This window comes from Cornus florida, unplaced genomic scaffold (genome assembly GCF_030987335.1).
Source record: "Cornus florida cultivar Cherokee Brave unplaced genomic scaffold, ASM3098733v1 CherokeeBrave_3.0.0_Hap2_Chr03, whole genome shotgun sequence".
NCBI classification, from domain to species: Eukaryota; Viridiplantae; Streptophyta; class Magnoliopsida; order Cornales; family Cornaceae; genus Cornus; species Cornus florida.
Window position 1 is genome coordinate 41638850 of NW_026775573.1, and position 19706 is coordinate 41658555.

The 19706-nt window shown below is 34.5% G+C and overlaps 1 protein-coding gene across 1 annotated transcript; it reads left to right on the forward strand.

Annotated features, from left to right (window-relative positions):
- Positions 1-10729: 10729 nt before the first annotated feature.
- LOC132298766 (SKP1-like protein 1A) lies at positions 10730-12054 on the forward strand. The gene is made up of 3 exons (XM_059795133.1): positions 10730-10914; positions 11171-11221; positions 11389-12054. Exons 1-3 carry the CDS (start codon positions 10788-10790, stop codon positions 11934-11936), a joined length of 726 nt encoding a protein of 241 aa, XP_059651116.1. The 5' UTR covers positions 10730-10787; the 3' UTR covers positions 11937-12054.
- Positions 12055-19706: the final 7652 nt, after the last annotated feature.

Genomic DNA, 19706 nt, shown 5'->3' on the forward strand with positions numbered 1-19706 from the left:
AATTTTGGAATTTAAAAAAAAAAAAAAATGGTCAAAATTGACCGTCAACAAATATTAGGAAGCAATTGGTATATTTTTTTACATGCCATGATTTTTTTTACATGCCATGATTTTTTTTTTCTTTTCTCATTCACCTTACCCTTTATAAAACTAAGAATATATACATTGGCAATATCCAATGTTGGTAGATTTTAATGGTGCAATTGCAAGTTTGTAGAAAACATTCATCCCAGCCCAATCTGAGCCACCACCATCATTATCGTTGGCTTCAACCCATTTATATCATTACATATCTTCCCATCACAGCCATGTTCTTATTCTCCAAATGCTCTTCAAAACCCTCTACGCATATATGGAGAGAGAGAGAGAGAGAGTTCTAGAGAGAGACAACAAGCAAGAGGATCAAGTTTCTCTAGAGAGAGATGTGGTGTTCTTGGAACAAGTATACGAATATATTCTCAAAATTTTGAAAGGATCTAAACGAATTTTCAAATGTCAGATCCTTTATCCTTAAGGTTTCATACGTGAAATTTTTGTATAAGAGTGCGAAATTTTTATTAAAATTAGATAATAAGCACATAAACACCAAATAAAATAAAATAAAAAACATCGATCTTAGTGCTATACAAAAAACACGAACCAATTTACATCAAAAAGTTAAAAGTATCTTCAACTTCAAATCAAAGTAAATGTAATTATATTGAGCTGCAATGTAACGACCCGAAAAGATACCAAAATAATAATAATAATAATAATAATAATATAAAATTTCGGCATGACTTCCGCAGAAAAAGTCCCTCTATAACCTGTTGAAATATATAAAATGCAGACCTCACTTGGCATTAAACTAATCTATCGTGTCCCAATACACAATACAAATAATATACCACATTTCCAAAATAACCACATACATATAAAATGGTCTTGTTCCTCTATCATACTCAAACAAGGAATCACCAATTCACTATCTAGTCCCATAATTCTTTACAAGGAAGTACTTTAATTACATCAATTTACAGTCCATGAAATACAGTTGAAATCAAAGGTCCATAATTTACAACATTATACAAATTATACTAAAGTTTTACAGAATAGTCAAGATTTACATTTACAAAATATTAAAATTCTAAAACAAAAATAGCAAAATATAAACCTCTAATCCTGTCTAAACTTGTGGTGGATGGTAATCCGCCACCTCTTTTCCGTGTCTTAAAAAATATTAATAATAAAGGGATGAACACAATGGCTTAGTAGGAGATACCTAAGACACACCTCTTGTGACCTTGTGAATCCAAACAAGGAATAGGAAAAAGAACCGGAATCATCCTATTTCCGGGAAAAAAATATATATATAACCACAACATCAACAACAATAATCCAAATCATAAACGAACTATGTCATGCTCTGGAATACAATGTCATGCAACGTCGCTCCCCATTTCTATAACCTTTTCCGTCATCACTTCCAAACCGTTAGTGTAACCCATCCCATGGCAACTCTATGGCGGCACGAGAGAAGAATTAGCTACTGTCCCTGACCCATGGTAATCCCATAGCATCATTTGAGGCCCAGATAACTCAACCACGCTAGGAAAATCTCCCCAATTCCCTTTAGGACACACTAACGCTGCGACCTCTAGGTAACTCCTAGGCAGCCGAGTTTTTGCAAACCCTTTCAAAAAAATTTCTCCAAAACTTTTTTCATTTCCTTCAAAACACTTGAAATACCCAATGTCATGCATAAGTGCATCATGCCTTTTCTGTGCCATGTCAATATTCATATTATACATCTAATTCAAGCCTGAATCACTTAGCATGCTTTACAAGAAATACCTTAAACATACTATACTTTTTATTCAAAAATAATCTAGCAAGTTAAGCATACCAAACATGAAAATATTCCATATAAGCATGCTTTCTACGCAATACATCATCTACACATAGGAATTCACATAGTAATAAAAATCCTTGATGACAATATAATAATTTTCAAGAATTAATCCCAAATAAGCATGTTATAAATCCAATTATAGAGATAACTCACAGAAATCAAAGAGTTTTGTAGATTAGAGCACTCCTATCTCACTAGATAAAGAAAACTTCAATTCAGCCCAAAAAATTCGAAATCCCAAGTGCTCCAAAATGAAAATTGCTCCAATCAAGATAAAGCCCACGACGAGCTCTTTAACTTTGCTTTAAGTGGCAAAGTCTAATTCCCACTAGTTAAGCCTAGATTAAGGCTTGAAGTTTGTGTGAAAAAAAAAAAAAAAAGGTTACGAGGGAGAGAGATACAGACGGGAGGAGAGATAGAGAGAGATAGAATGGCCTGGTAATGGCCTTTGGCCATTTTAATGACCAAAATAAAAGGGGTGGGTCCCACGGATCACATAACCAATTCCATTTCTCAATTCCCAGTTAATTCGACTGCAACCTTCTTTTTTTTTTTTTTTTTTCCATAACCTTCAACAATGGCCTTTGGCCATTTTAATGACCAAAATAAAAGGGGTGGGTCCCACGGATCACATAACCAATTCCATTTCTCAATTCCCAGTTAATTCGACTGCAACCTTCTGTTTTTTTTTTTTTTTTTTTCCATAACCTTCAACAATGTTTGTTGAAGGTTATGGAAAAAAAAAAAAAAAAAGAAGGTTGCAGTCGAATTAACTGGGAATTGAGAAATGGAATTGGTTATATATATATATATTAGTATATATATATATATATATATATATATATATATATTAGTATGTGGTGCTGATGCTGTGTGTGTTGTTGAAGGTTATGGAAAAAAAAAAAAAAAAAGAAGGTTGCAGTCGAATTAACTGGGAATTGAGAAATGGAATTGGTTATATATATATATATATATATATATATATCATAAAATAAATTAAATCTTAAAAATTCGGATTGTAACATACAAAATTATCAATTGAATTGCTCCAATCAAATATCTCCAACGTATCATTTTAACATTTTCTTCATTTTTATTCCCATCATCGTCATTCCATTAAATCTTTATATTCTTTCTTCATTTGCATTCTTATTCTTATGTTCTTCATTCATTAAATCTTTATGTTCATTCACATTTTCTTCATTTTGAGTCTCATTGCTATAATCTTCATTCATTAAATTTCCATGTTTATTTAGGTTTTCTTCATTTGCATTCTCATTCTCATATATATATATATATATATATATATATATATATATATATATATTAGTATGTGGTGCTGATGCTGTGTGTTGATGAAGGTTATGGAAAAAAAAAGAAGGTTCCAGTCGAATTAACTGGGAATTGAGAAATGGAATTGGTTATATATATATATATATTCTATGCCAAAGGAAAGTAGTGAAGAGAATTAAATCTTAAAAATTCGGATTGTAACATACAAAATTATCAGTTGAATTGCTCCAATCAAATATCTCCAACGTATCATTTTAACATTTTCTTCATTTTTATTCCCATCATCGTCATTCCATTAAATCTTTATATTCGTTAAGATTTTCTTCATTTGCATTCTTATTCCTATGTTCTTCATTCATTAAATCTTTATGTTCATTCACATTTTCTTCATTTTGAGTCTCATTGCTATAATCTTCATTCATTAAATTTCCATGTTTATTTAGGTTTTCTTCATTTGCATTCTCATTCATATATTCTTCATTCATTAAATATTTTAATTGGGTAAATTCATTCATAATTAAATAATTAATTATGACAACTAAAACTCATAAAATAAATTAAATCTTAAAATTTCGGATTGTAACATACAAAATTATCAATTGAATTGCTCCAATCAAATATCTCCAACGTATCATTTTAACATTTTCTTCATTTTGATTCCCATCATCGTCATTCCTTTAAATCTTTATATTCGCTAAGATTTTCTTCATTTGCATTCTTATTCCTATGTTCTTCATTCATTAAATCTTTATGTTCATTCACATTTTCTTCATTTTGAGTCTCATTGCTATAATCTTCATTCATTAAATTTCCATGTTTATTTAGGTTTTCTTCATTTGCATTCTCATTCATATGTTCTTCATTCATTAAATCTTCAACTAAACTCTATATTTGTGTATTACGCCTACAAAAACTTAAGAATAGCTCAATTTTGAGATTGAATCAATTCTTCTCCTCTCTTCTTTTTTTCCTTTTTACATGTCGGATTCAAATTTTCTAGCAGGCATAACTGACAATGAAAATACAAAAATAGAAGTTATACAACAGAAAAATGTCAAAAACGTTGGAAAGAAAAAAAAACAAAATAAAAAAATAAAAACAACAAAAAAAATAAAATTGGGTCCTCAGATTTATTTATATATTCATTAATTTTCAATACCAGCAAGAAATTTGACAAGATTCAAAATTAATTAAATGAAAACCACATAATTTAGATTTATTTATATATTCACTAATTTTCAATACCAGCAAGAAATTTGACAAGATTCAAAATTAACTTCCAATTATAAAAAAAAAAAAAAAAACCCCATAATTTATATTTCCCCATCAGAAGCTACAAAAATTATTAGCAGTTAGCAATTGATTGTTAAAACCCAAACTAAATTTCAAGAACAAGTAAATCATTCAATTAATTATGCAAAACCCATGAATGATTCAACCTGAACTACAAATACAATGAAAAACATTTACAACAATATCAAGGTCATCTCCAAATTTCTCTTCCTGGTTCTCTGGATAGCTTATTCAGAAGCTCAGCCCTGAATTCCGGAGAAGGAACCCCCCCCAAAAAAAAAAAAAAAAACTTAACAATAATAACAATATTTATTGACTTATTGTCACTTAATCTGCCTGAAATTATTCACATATGAGTGATAGTTTAAGCAAAAGCAAGCGAATTCGAAACTTGATTTAATTTAACAAAAAAGTATCTATCTCAGTTCAATGGATTCAACAGGCAAGCCATTGACTTTGTATTATTTGGTAATAGAAAAAATATATGATTCTTAATACCACAAATTCATCAAACAACCTGCTAATTTGCTAATAGAAATTATGGGGCTTTCTGCTTTCATCAAATCAAACAACCTGCTGGCTGGTACTAATTTGCTAAAGCCTAAGCAGGCTAAAACATAAAATACACTATATATAGGGCTGCAACTCGGGCGGGCCCAACCCGAAGTAACCCGAGCCCAGTCCGAAATTTTGTGAGCTTGGGCAATGTTTTTCTAATTTCGGTTTGGGTCTGGACTATATATTTTGAGCCCGAATTCAATTCGGGCTAGGCTTGGGTTGATATGAATGAAGCCCAAAGCCTAATCCGAATCCGAAAGTATTATATATATTTATAATTATACTTAAATCACAAGAGTGTAATAGTTAAATCAGTAATGTATTTGAGATTTATGCTTAAGGTTTCAGTTTTAAGTCATGGGTGCAGAATTAATTTTTTTATTTTTTACACACAAATTCTTTTGAAGTGGGCTTAGTGCAGGTTCGGGTTGGACAAATTATGTATGGGCTGAGCTTAGGCAGCTCAGCTCGGGCTGGATTTGGGCTGAAGATTTTCTATATGGGTCTAGCCCGAGATGAGTGCCAACCCCGCCCAACCCGCCCTAACTATATATAATATATCAATATATATAGAAAGACGAGAGAGAGGAGAGAGAGAGAAAAATAGTTAGAAACCCATCTAGCATCCACAGTTGCTTTGTGTTTTTGCTTTGACCCGAAGCAAAAACAATATTTCCGTTTTAGAGTGTGTTTAACACTATTTCGAAACTTGTTTGATAACATAAATTTATTGCTAGATTTTTTAAAGCAAAAATATGAAAGCATGTTTGGTAAAAAGTTTTCAGGTTTGAAAATTTGAATGGTTAGTTAAAAATTTTAATTTAGAAAGAAAAAAAATAATTGAACAATGCTTTGTTACAGTGCGAAAGCAAATAAAAGGATCATTTTGATACTTTTGATTTTGGCCTCAATTTTGGAAGCGCTTCAATACTATTCAAATGACAGCAAAAGTTACCAAACATGGTTCGTGCGGTGGTGAGGGGAGGGCCTCAATTGGTTAAAAAAAACCCACAACCCCTGCGGTTATCCTGCACTTGGAAAAAGAAGTAGAAAAAGAAATAAATATATTGATAATATGATTCTTAGTCGCCATAGTAAATAGGAGAGAAAATGGAATTTATTTCTTCATTTCTTCAAAAAAAAAAAAAAAAAAAGGAAGCCGTACACTAGCAACAGTAAAAAAAAATGAAACAAAAGTGTTAGCCAAACAAAATTTCAGAGAGCTCAGAGTTGAGAACCACAGTGTGGGGAGGATATGAGGTAAACATTTTTTTTTGGCCCATCGGTGATGGGCCTCCTAAGGATTTGCCTTAATTTTTTTTTTTTTTTTTCTATTTTTTTTTTTTTTCTTTTCTTGGACCAAAAGTAATGCGCCTCCTAAATTTGAGGCACTCTAATTTTGGAGGCCCTAGGTAACCGTCTAAGCTGTTTTGAATATATACATTCAGATATATACAAGATATTGCATCCAAGGCCAAGCACGTAAACAAATGGGTTGTCAATCAGTTTCTTTAGGCTTATGTGTGCATTGTGATTGATTTCGGGACAATGTAATAATTATTCATTTAAGGCTTGGAGGTTTCCTCCGAATTGGGTCCATAAAATGTAATTTTTTATTTTTGTGCCCATGTATTTGTAAAATAGTAAGAAAATGCCGGATGATTTAATTTTATTCTTTTATAAAAATCTCTCTATTTATATATATATATTTTTTCTTTTACTCCTCTTCTTTGCTTGAGTCTTACACGAGTTAGAGCATCTATAGCAGTGTGTTGAAAGACTATTTTGTATAAACTATACACAATGTGTAAAATATATATATTTTTATCTTCAGCAGTATGTTAAGATACATTGGCACCTCACCAATGTATAAAATTATTGTTTTTTTTGCATAACCCTTTTACACAGCCACATTAAAATATTTTCTCTCACAGCCACATTAAAATATTTTCTCTCCTCCTTTTTTCTCATTTTATTAACGAATCAACCATATGTTATTAAGTAAATTTGTAAAAGTTATGTGTTTCTGGGGCATAACACATGGTTGGTTGTTATTGACATATATATTTTTACACAAAAGGTATAAAACAATGAGGGGAGCTAAAAAATAATTAGTCCAATTTTATTTTATTTTATTTTATTTTATTTGTATAGATACACATCAAATTTAGAAGAAAAAAATAATAATATAGATAATCATTGGAGATGCTCTTAGGACCGCCTAAGGCCCCAACCAATAAGAAGGGCTCCAAAATTTTTCATTTCTTTATATATTATAACTTTCCTAAAATAATTTATTTCCTGCAATTATTTTTTTCCCCACCAATTTCCCTCAACGAATAAAAAAATTTCTATCCTTTTTCACCATTTTTGGGCCTAAAAAATTTCTATCCTTTTTCACTTGTTTTTCATCGTACCCCAATTTTTTATTTTTATTATTTATTTATATATATATTATAACCTATCTAAAATTTTTATTTTCTTCTATCATTAAACCCTTTTTTTTTTTTTTTTTTCAATTTTTGAATGGTCCTATTATTATTAAAACCTTAACCAACAAAGTGGGCCCAAAATATTTTTATCCTTATATCACCATTACATTAGGTACATATTTCTCCTGGTGAAACTTGCTATATTTTTTTAAGACTCGTATTATTTTTTTTTTTTCTTTTCCACTCACAATTTTACTATCTCACTCCGTTAAAAGATTTTACTTTTTTATTGTATTGAAGAATTTGTTGAAGAATTGGTCCAAATTTTTCCAAAACAGTTTCTATTGTTCTATAACTAAATTATTTTATAGTTTTATTAATTTTTGTTATCATAAAATTATATATTTTACTTGTGAGTTGTCATCATTTTTATTTATAGGGTAAATTGCACTGATACCCCTTGAAGTTTTGGTCAAGATCACTCAGCGGATGGTCAATGGATTTTTTTACATTAACACCGTCTCAAGTTTCAAAAATGTACTTACCTCTAAAACCACTAGCACCTCTATTGAAATTATGAAATTATAAATTTAACCTCCTAACTAAATTTAATAGATCAAACTAACATCTTCATCTATTCTATATATAATAATACTTATACCACCAAAACCATCACCACAACAAAAAAAAAAAATAAAAAAGAATTTATTATTATTATTATTTTTGAAATAGCTAGTGTACACACAAATTTCGCATATGCAAATAAAATAACCAAATATGGGGCAAATAATAATTTATTGATTTATGAAAATTTGAGTACAATCCTCTGAGGTATTCTTTACAAAAGAAAGAAAAGATCATCTAATTCGATCTCCTTTGTTGGTTGGATCTAAGAGCTTGTAGAGCTTGATCTTAAATCGATTTGTTGACAATCTTCTTCAATTTGTACTTGAGGAAGACCATCGATGATTTCGGATTGAGGGCTGACGAAGCTTGATCTTGAACAGTGTTGTTTGGTGATTCTTTAAACTTGTTGAATCACGGAGAAAGAATGGCACGATTTTGATGTGTTTGTTGTTCTTTGTTGAATTTGAGAAAGAAAGACACGACTTTGGATGTGCTTGTTGTTCTTCGTCTTCAGAGAATTTGTTGAATTTGTGGAAAAACGGCAAGGCTTTGGTTGTGCTCGTTGCTCTCCTTTATCAAAACTTGTTATTAGGGATGAATGTCAGAAGATTTGGACTTCTGAGTGTCTGAATTTCTACCTCCCTTTGGATTTTTGAGTCTCTCACTTTTTGGACTCTCTGACTTTCTCTACACCTTTCTCCTTCCTCCATGCCTCTATTTATACGCTTATTGGATTAATAGGATGATGACATGTGTTCTTTCTTGACAAGGACATAATTATAACTGGGTCGGGCCAGTTATATTGTGATAATTATCCATAAAAATAATTATTCCAAATATATTTTATTAAGAATAATTTTTTTTTTTTAATCACCTGGGCTAATTAAATAATTTAAGTTGATTAAATTTGAGTCAAATAAATAATTTAATTAAACATTAGACCCATATTTGATAGGCCAATTTGTCATAACAAAAACCAATGAAATTTTGGTGTCTACAACTAGATAACTCTGTACACCACCAAAACCACCACCACAACATAAAAATAAATAAATAAGAAATTAATTTAATTTTTTTTTTAAAAATAGTCAGATAAATGTACACCACCATATCCACCACCTCGACATAAAAATAATAAAAAAAATAAAAAAAAATATTTTAAATAGCCAAATACACCACCATATATATATAACCACCACAACATAAAAATAAAAAGTAAAAAGTAAAATTAATTTTTTTTAAAAAAATAGCCAGTTACACCACCATAACCACCACCACAATAGTAGAAAAAAAAAAAATAAAAAAAATTTGAAAACTGTCATGGCCAACCCATACTTATATATGCCAAATGCCACTAGAACCACTAACATACTAAGGCAACACCACCAACTCACCCAGACTCAATCTACCAGAACCACCACCACCACCACCACCACGGTAGAAAAAATAAAAATAAAAATTTTGAAACACCCTTATAACCTAGACACCACAACAACCACCATTAAAGTAAAAAATAAATAAAAAACAGGTATAGCCATCTCAAACCATAACAGGGAAAAAAAAAATAGTCATGTCCAAGATCGGGAAGAGATAAAGAGGGAGTGTCAGCGGCTAGGTACTAAAATGAAAAAATAAAAAAAATAAATAAATAACAATTGAGGTGGAGAAAGAGGCTTAATGATGAGGGTTGTTTTGTCAATTAACAAGACTGATATTTTGTAAATTAATTGAATTAAATAATCAGGGACTAATATGACATTTGAAATCAAAAGGAGTGTCATTGCTCAAATATTCGTTGACCTATATTTGAATGATATTGACCGAAACCTCATAAAGTGTCAATGCAATTTAACCTAAATCTCATATACTTGATTGACCTTCCCAACAAAAACAAAGACAAAAAAAAAAAGTAACAGGTATTAAATACATTTTAAAGAAGGAAAAGCAGATGTGGGACCTGCATAAAAATTTCTAAGACGTTCGTAATCCACATAAATGAGACCAAATTGACTTGGTTTGGAAAGTCTTTAAGAACATTTACTCATTCATACATCTAACATTTGTCTTACATTTTCTTTCCCTCTATTGGTCCAAAAAAACCTTTTTTTCCGTTCTTTAATTTCTTATTAATTTGAACACACTTTGAATGCCAGAATAGATAAAATAGATAAATTTGAACATACGCCACCGAGAAATTATTAGGTGAATCAAGACTATAAATTATATCATGATCTGCCTTATATTTTTGGCTTCCGAAAAAAGATAAAAAATTTGATTGAGTATTCTAAGCGATTGATAGTAATAACACTTTATGAAGAGAAATACTCTATTTTTTACTAAACACTAATTATTCAAGTCACACAAAATAATGATAAGATTGTAGCATTAAAGTTTTTATACTATTTTTTTTTTTAATTTTTGAAAAAAGAAGAAGAGCAAATTAATGAAAACCGGGCTATTGAAACCCAGAAAAGTAACAAGTTTGACATTTAAATGTTCATGCCACATTTAAAGTCAAAGTTGGTTGATGGTCTATTTTCCAACACAACTTTATAAAAGAAACAACAGCGATGGACATAAGATAGATCAATCGTATCAGCGCTAGTTCCACAATAGAAACACAATTAATATATATATATATATATATATACACACACACACACACACACACACATACAAAGAGTGAAAGAGAGATGGCGAAGAAGATAATGGTTATAGCTGTGGTTCAGGTTTTAATATCATCGTGGTCTATGGAGATTGCTGAATCTTCTGCTTTCGACTGCTATGAAGATTGTTCCACTGGTTGTGTTCAAAGCGACAGTAAGTTTTTTTTTTTTTTTTTTATTAATTATTCTAGTCAAATTTTAAATCTTAGAATAATAATAACAATAATAATACACATACCCCAAATATTTAGACAAATTTAGTGGTTTAGATGTTTATCTATATATATCTATATATATATATATATATATATATATATATATATATATATATTTCTAAAATAAAAATGTTGATCAACGGCAGATTTAATTTTGTAGTCTCATGACAAGCTATTCCTTATTTTTATTTTCAGCAAGGCTTGTGCAGCATTGTGACCGCAAGTGCCAGATAGAATGCAATCCATGTAACTCTACAATCAATATATATATATATATATATATACACAATAATATAAGTAATACTTTATTTTTTACAAGAAACTCACGGATGACAGACCCGTTTACACTTACGGGAATTTGAAGTAATATTTTTATATATTTTTCACGTTTTTTTCTTACATTTTGTTTTTAGGGTTAGCTTTTGGTCCAAAGTTTCCACAAGATAAAAAACGATGCGAGTCTTTAAAGATCACCTTGCAGAGCTCAGATGGCGAGTCCTTCGAAGTGGACAAGGCCGTGGCATTTGAATCACAGACGATCAAGAACATGATCAAAGATGCTTATGACGATTGCGTCTTTCCTCTGACGAACGTGACTAGCAAGATCTTGGCCAAAGTGATCGAGTATTGCAAGAAGCACGTCAAAGTTCCCAAGACCAACGATGGTACGGTTGATGAGGAGCTAAGGAATTGGGACAACGAATTTGTAAATGTCGATCATCCTACTCTCTTTGATCTTATTCTGGTTGCAAACTATCTGGACATAAAAAATCTGTTGCACCTGACATGCGAGACACTTGGTGACATGATAAAAGGAAAAAGCGTTGAGGAGATCTGCACAATGTTCAACAACAAGAACGACTACACCCTGACGGAGGAGAAATTATTAGATAGTTTTAAACCATTAACACTTGGTGGAAGAGATTCTAAGGAAGAAGAGAATCAGTGGGCATTTATTTGAGTGAGAAATTAATCCACAGTATATTAGGGTTGATAGTATTGTGTATTAGGATTTGAATTGCATAAACCCTAATATTTGAGTGAGAAATTAATCCACACTACATGACATCATTTTAATATTATGTGGTGGCAGGGGACACCCAACACATTCTTCATGCATAATTAGATCTCTAAATTTGTTCATTAGTTTCTTAGACCATTTTAATGTCATTAGCTAAATCATCATAATTGAAAAGAAAATGATTCTTGTATCGAATAGTTGCGGTGAATTACTTAACCTACTCTTTTAATTGATCAATTATTCAATAAATAAGGAAGTAGAACCCTCTACTTCGTTGTATTTACTATAAATAAGTACTTAATTATTTAAAATTTATTCGGTTAGACAATTCACTTCAAGTACTCGGTTTGAATATTAATTTAGGTAACACAACAACTCAATGTTAGGATTTGTTCTTTTTATTTTGATTTTTTTTTTTTTTTTTGTTAAATGGTAAGCTTTATAAAGATAAGAAAAACTGTACAAAAGAAAAGAGACCCCTTGGAGCAGCAACCAAGCAGAGCCTCACAAGGGGGAGAACATACAACAAGGCCATGGCCAATCCCACAAATTTTGGAAGCAATCCGACCCTAGCAAAATACAAGAGCACTCTAACTTTATAGTTAAACAATGAGGTCTTCCAACACATAATACTTATGCAAATGTGGTTGCACACCAAGTCTGATTTCCTGCAAAGGCACATCCTTGCAAGAATAGCTGCAGCAGGTCCTCTTGCTCACCCAAAAGGCTAAACTCATTGCCTCTTCTTAACTTCAATGATGACAATTTAGCTCTAATACAACCTTTGATGAGGCAAATGACATGTTGTAGAAATGCAGCCCTATTCCTGAATGTCCTAGCATTTCTCTCCAGCTAAATAAAGTAAACTGCAGCATTGAAAATGAGCTTGTGGATGTTGAAATGACTTAAGTTCCATGTGTTAGAGCACCAAGTAATTAATTCATCCCAACTCCTGTGTGCAATATAGAATCCTGTAACATGCTGTATGAAACCCCAAATTTGTGCACTGAAATTGCAGTTGAAGAAGAAATGATCTAGTGACTCTTCAGCAGATAAGCAAAGATAGCAAGCATTGGTATAGTGTTTTTTCCTCATTGGCTTAGAGTCCAAGGTGAATAATTTGCCCCTACATGCTAACCAGGTAATACAACTATGCTTTGGGATATTGATCTTATACCAAAGTAGGTGAGGCCAAGTGAAAAGTATAGATGGTGGAGACAAGTATTTGATTGTGTGGGAGAGAGAGAACTGATTTGTAGGGCTTGGTAACCAAATAATCCTGTCATTCTCTGCTGTGGGTGAGGGTATATCATGCAACTAGGATGTGAAGATAATTGATTGGAAGAATTGTAAGTGTTGTAGATCAGGTGGAACCACCCACTAATTGGTGGAAATTAGGCTATCAACTCTAATCCTTGGATTAAGTTGAAAAATTTTCATATCAGAAAAGAGGAACTGATCACATAGGGGACCATTAAGGAGCCAATAGTCCAACCCCATACTGGTGCAAGTGTCATTCCCAATTCTGTGTTTGATGAGTCCCCTTGCCATACCTCTCAACTTCAGTAGACATTTCCAAAACCCTGAGCTTAAGGCAGATTTTTTTAACACACCAGAAGGATTTATCTTTGATCAAGTACCTCTTAGTCCATGCAACCCATAAACAATCTTTCCCTGAGCACAACTTCCAAATATGCTTAAGATTAGAGATAAGATTAACTATACAATATCAGGAAAGCCTAAACCCCCTTGATTCTTAGGCCTACAGACAGCAGCCTAAGAAACTTTTGCACCTCTTTTCTTTAGTTCCACTCCAGACTAGAAAAATGACCTAATGATTTGGTTGATTTGCTCAATCACCCCCTTAGGTAAAACAAAAGCCTGAGACCAGTAAGATTGCATTGAGCTTAACACAGATTTAATAAGCATAGCCCTTCTAGCATCTGATAAGAATCTAGATGTCCACATTCCTTATTCTTTTGACAAGTGTCTGACAGTCCCTTGCATTGATAGATGAAGATGAGAGAGGTAATCCAAGGTAAATAACTGGCAATGAACCAGCTTCACACTGCAGAAGGGACAGGATTGAGGTCTTTTCTTGGCTGCTTACCCCTGTGAAAAAGACTTGGCTCTTCGAACAGTTGATTGATAGTCCTGAGTATAAGAAAAATCTATCCAAAGCTAAGGAGAAAATCTGAACATAACCAAGTGATCCATGACAAAACAAAAGGATATCATCTGCAAACATCAGATATATGAGTGACAGCTTACTGCATCTCCAGTGATAGATAAAATTTGGATTCAGTTGTATGGCATTGTTGATGGACAAGGTTAAGATCTCCATGGCAAGGATAAACAGCATTGGTGATAAGGGATCTCCCTGCCTAAGGCCCCTCTTGCCTTTGAAAAAGCCAAACATCTCTTTATTCAGAGAAATTGAGTAGGATGGGGTTGTGACACATTGTGAAATCCAATTAACAAACACTTTAGGAAATGCAAACAACAACAATAAATCCAAGATGAACTGCTAGTGAATATATAGAATCAAATGCCTTTCTGAGATAAACTTTAATTGTGTAGTTAGGGATATGATTTGATCTGTGGTACCCATTCAATAGCTCATGTGCCAAAATGATGTTCTCTGAAATATTTCTCCCTTTGATAAAGCCATTTTGAGGATAACTAACAAGTGTAGGTAACACCTGGCTCAATTTATGTGCTAACAACTTTGAAATACATGTGTAAAGTATATTACAACATAATATTGGTCTGAAATCATTCACAGTGGAAGGGTTAGGCTTTTTGGGCACCAGAGCTATGTAAGAACAATTTATTTCTGTAAGCAGTCTCCCTGTTGTGAAGAAGTCTTTGACAGCAACAATGATATCACCCCCAATAATATTCCAAGTATGCTTAAAGAAGCATGCATTGTATCCATCAGGCCCTGGACTCTTGTAGGGGTGGAATGACAGTATGCAGCTTTGAATTTCCAAGTTAGTAGGAATGGACATGAGAGTGGGTAGGAGGTGGGAGGGCACTGATTTGGAGATGTGGTTGGAGAAAGAGTTTATACCTGGATACTCCAAATAGCTTTGCCCCAGCAATCCTTTAAAGTGGCTAAGCAATGCATTGTGTAGATCATGACCCTGTATCATATTCCCAAGAGAATTTTTAAGTGCTTGGACCTTCCTCTTGTTGGCTTTGGATGAGAAACACTTTATGAAGTAGGCTGTATTCTGATCCCCCTCCCTAAGCCAGTGGATTTGTGCCTTTTGTTTGTAGAACATCTCCTCTACAAGACATAATTCTGAAAACTTAGCAGCAAGCTCCTTCTCATTCACTCTTAATTGATCATCCACGGGATTGAGATCAAGGCAATTTTGACAGTGGTAAAGCTCCTCCTACAAGCCTCCACTCTAGATGAGATGGCACCAAAGTCATTTTTGTTCAAAAGCCTCAGTGGTAACTTGAGAGCCCTTAATTTTTTAACCACATAGAACATCTTGGTACCTGTGACTACCAATTGCCAACCATGAGCCACAATATCAAGAAATTTAACATTAAGTATCCAGAAGTTTAAAAACCTGAATGGTAAATTCCTTCTAGAGGAAATGGTACCAAGCCTAAACACGATTGGTGAGTGGTTAGAAATGCCATGTGGAAAAAAATAACACTCACTCTGTGGGAATTGATTCAAACATACATGGTTAACAAGAACTCTATCAAGCTTTTTTGAAATGTTTGCACAACCAAAACTGCCAGAAGTAGGTTCCAGTGTATTTGAGATCCTCCAATTCATTCTTGTGGAGGCAATCCCTGAACTCATGCATTCTAGTAGTCCATCTCAGTGCATTCCCAAAGGATTCATTGATATGAAGAAGCACATTGAAGTCTCCTAATAGGATCCATGGCATGGTTGTATTCCTTTAAAGGTTAATACTCCTCCACAATGATCTTCTTTCCACAACAGTATTACAAGCATAAATAAAAGAGGTAGTGCATTTAACTTTAAAATCAATGAGCTCAATGGTACAGTGAATAACTTGACAATTCTCTGAGATTGAAACCACTGAGACCTTTGCAGGGTTCTATAGTATCCAAACTTTGCACATTAAAGAGGAACCATTGTTACCAATGAACAACCAAGATGGTGTAATAGCCTTGTGTATATCATCCACATTTTCAATGCCTACTTTGGTTTCAACCAGAGCAATTAGATATAATTCAGAATCCCTAATTAAGTGTCTAACCTCTATTTGCTTGAGGGGAGAGTTTAGCTCTCTTATATTCCAAGCTGCCCAATTCATTGGGAAGCTGATGCTGTGAGGCTACACAACCCTAGAAACCCTTTTAGGGTAACTGGATTAGCTACATTGGTCACTTTGGACTTTCCATTCTTCACCCTCCTATCAATCTTAACATGCTTGGTGTGCTTTGGCTTTCTAGATGTGAGAGCTTTGTTCATTATAGGTGAGTAAGTGGGATCATGTGAGGATCTAGAAATCTCTTCTTCCTCTTTTGAGTTAAAATCTGGTGTGATTGAAGGCCCTTCCCTTCCATCATTAGGATTCTTGCTTGAGTCCACACACTTTAAGTTATTGGGCACTGGGGTTACTGAGTTCATGGCTAAGAGTAGTGGAGGTTTGTGATTCATTTTGGGGGTTTTCATTTTATGGGGGGATAAATCAATTACCAAAGAGATACCACTACTTTTCACATGGGAGATTGGACTTTCTTCAGTAGATGGATCGATGGGAAGCACTTGGAACCTATTTTGGAATGGAACGGCATTGGGGGATAGATTTGTAGTAGCTACCACCTCTTCAATTGTCAATGGATTTTGGTAGCAAACTATTTCCTTTGAGGTATTTGTGTTGGGGAGTGGGGCTGGATGATAAGTGAGAGAATCAATTCCTTCCAAGACCTTTATGGTAGAGGTTTGTGCTGAAAAATCTGTGTTTTCACCAGGTTTGAAGGGGTTGGGAATGGATGACATGTGGTTAAATCTTAAATACCTTTGTTTTTTCTCGTGACAAGCTGCCATTTGCCTTGAGGTTTAGGATCACACTGAGCTCTTCCATTCTCAGTTGAAGTGGCCTTTGTGTTGCTAATCCTTCCACAAGATTCATCATCGTGACCAAATTCATTGCACTTCATACATAGTAAACGAATCCAAGGATATTGGACAGTGATTGTAACATAGCTACCCCTCTTAATCCTGGTCTTGAAACTTTTTGGTAAAGGGAAAGATGGAATAATTTCCACACACACCATAGCATAGTCTAGTCTATTCCTAGTCTGAGTGTTAGCATCAACAAATAAGGGTTTCCCTATAATACTGGTAATGTAGCTGAGTCCTCTTGGTGACCACATGTCAAAAGGAACATTAAAAAGCCTGATCCATAATGATGTTGCTTGGGGAGAGGAAGGTTGGGTGCTAGACTGCAGGGGAGTGGGAGAGTTCTTCTGCCATAATGTTAGCCTGATATCCTTCCCCCCAAAAGACCACTGTCTACCTGCAAGCATAGCTCTACACCTCTCCTCAGTATCAATGGTGAAAGCAAACATCCCTTCCTTGTTAACAACAACCTTCTGAAGACCCCTTGAGTCCCAAAGCCTGTGAGCCAAGTGAGAGATTTGCTTGAATGGCATCCTTACTTGGAAAGTGCCTAACTGACATCTGTTCCAATAGTCAGCTCCATCCTCACACACATCTTCAAGTAACTCCACCAACATTTCATCATTGGTCATAGTTGGCTTAAAAAACTGTAATTCCCACTTCTCTTATGGTGATTGTGCCACTAAGGACCAGCTCCTGGAGTCCATTGCCTTCTCACCTAAAACATGGTTGGTTCTATTTGCTTGGTCACAGTGTTCCATTCCATCTTTTGTTGTCCCTTCAAGTTGAACGGGAATTGTTACATTCTGACTAGGTACTGTTGGCTCCTTTAGTTGAGCTGGTTGAGGGATGGTGCTTGTCTGGTTGTGGTGGAATGAGAAGGATGGGAAATTATGTGGGTTAGTTACCATCATACTTTGGTTTGGGTGCACTGTCATGGTAGGAAAAGTGCAAGTCAAATCCCCCAAGACCGGGGAAAGGATTGACTTTCCTTTTGAATTTGAATTTGGGTCAACTAACTGGGCGTGGTCAAAGCCAATATTGGAGTCTAGTGGCGCGTGATCCCCCTTCCTCTTGTCAGTAAAATAATCCGGCAGCAGTACATGAGCAAAAGCAGCATCCCATCTAGCAAAAATGTCCCTAAGAGCAACAATATCATTGGAGAATGAAGTGAGAAGAGATAACCTGGAGTTTAATGTGTTCAGCTCTTCCTCCAGGCTCTTAATTTTCCTCTTCAGCTCAGCTACCTCTTCAACAAGCTCAAACCTTGAGGCATCCATGATGGAGGCATCAGTACCCTCAGGGAGGTAAACAATGTCATCAATGACCTTATTGGAGAGGTTGAGGAATTTGTCATTTTGGAGTGCAATCAACACCCTTGTTTTAGTAAAGCCAGTGATAGAGGGGGCTCTCGGCTTATAGCCATTCCTGTCTGGAGAGGCTGTTGATGTGTTCTTACTTGTCCGCTGCATCTTTGTTGTTTGTGCGTCATATGAGTGTCCTGGTTGTGCGCCCTTTGCTCTTGCCTTAGCTGAACCATTATGAACTTTCTGTGGGTAAATGGGTGGCTTGCGCGTGAGGCATTTGTGTGTATGTGGAGTAGGGGAGTGAGGTGGGAACGGAGGATGATGATTGAGTGGTGGTTTCCGGTGAGTTGGGATGGGATGGAAGGGTGGTTTCAGGTGGTTGGGTGGCCACATGGTTTCCTTCTTTTTAGGGTTAAATGCAAAAAACCCCCCTGAACTATTGGGGTTTTGCAAGAAACCCCCCTGAACTACAAAAAACCCCCTAAACTATTGTTTTGTTGCAATTCACCCCATCAGGTTACCGGAAAAGGCAAAAGACAATTCCGCCCTTACTATGACCTAGGATAGTGCTACACTAGTAGCCAAACAGATTACTGGGATATATTATACATATATATGGTATATCATATATGCCTCTACAAACCCAGAAGGGGAAAGTACTGCAGCCACGGGGACGACGAAGAGGATCGGCCGGAGGAACGGCGGTGAGCTCGGCGGGTTCATCTCTTCATTCGCGAATTGGTGGGTCGCTTCAGCTCTCCGATGCAAGTCATCTAAAACTTGGGGTAGCTGAAGTTAATCGCTGAAGGTTCTGGGTCTGTCTCAAACGCAATCTTGCGGTTCCTTGTTGAAGCTTTTCCGATAAAGGTCGTTGAAGCTTTTCTGATAAAGGTCGCTGAAGCTTTTCTGATTGATTGAATGTTGATGCTCTTCAGGTTTGGTCGCCGTCTATATGGAGGTATCAGTTGGGTCTTCAATGGAACTCTAGTTCAGTTCATACAACTTCGATTCGAAGCTCGCCGGCTTCAATGGACGCTGCTGCTGCTAGGAGCTCGCTGGAATGGATGGGTCGTTGTAACTCTGCACATGTCTTCATCTTCGGTTGGGCCGGTGATACTCAGAGCTTCCCACCGATGGCCATAGAGTTTGAAGCCGGGTATGGAAAAATCAATATCTGGCAGTGGTTTGTTTATTGGAGGCTTGGAGCTGTTGCAATCTGATATGGGTATGATTGTGGGTGTAGGAACAAAACAAACCCAGTACAAATTATTAAAAAAAATAAGA

Bases quoted from the DNA above. Each gene is read 5' to 3' on its own strand.
- LOC132298766 (XM_059795133.1), top strand. From the start codon at position 10,788: ATGGCGAAGAAGATAATGGTTATAGCTGTGGTTCAGGTTTTAATATCA. The intron at 10,915-11,170 runs GTAAGTTTTTTT...TTTTATTTTCAG, and splicing joins TGGTTGTGTTCAAAGCGACA to CAAGGCTTGTGCAGCATTGT. The intron at 11,222-11,388 runs GTAACTCTACAA...TTTTGTTTTTAG, and splicing joins CCAGATAGAATGCAATCCAT to GGTTAGCTTTTGGTCCAAAG.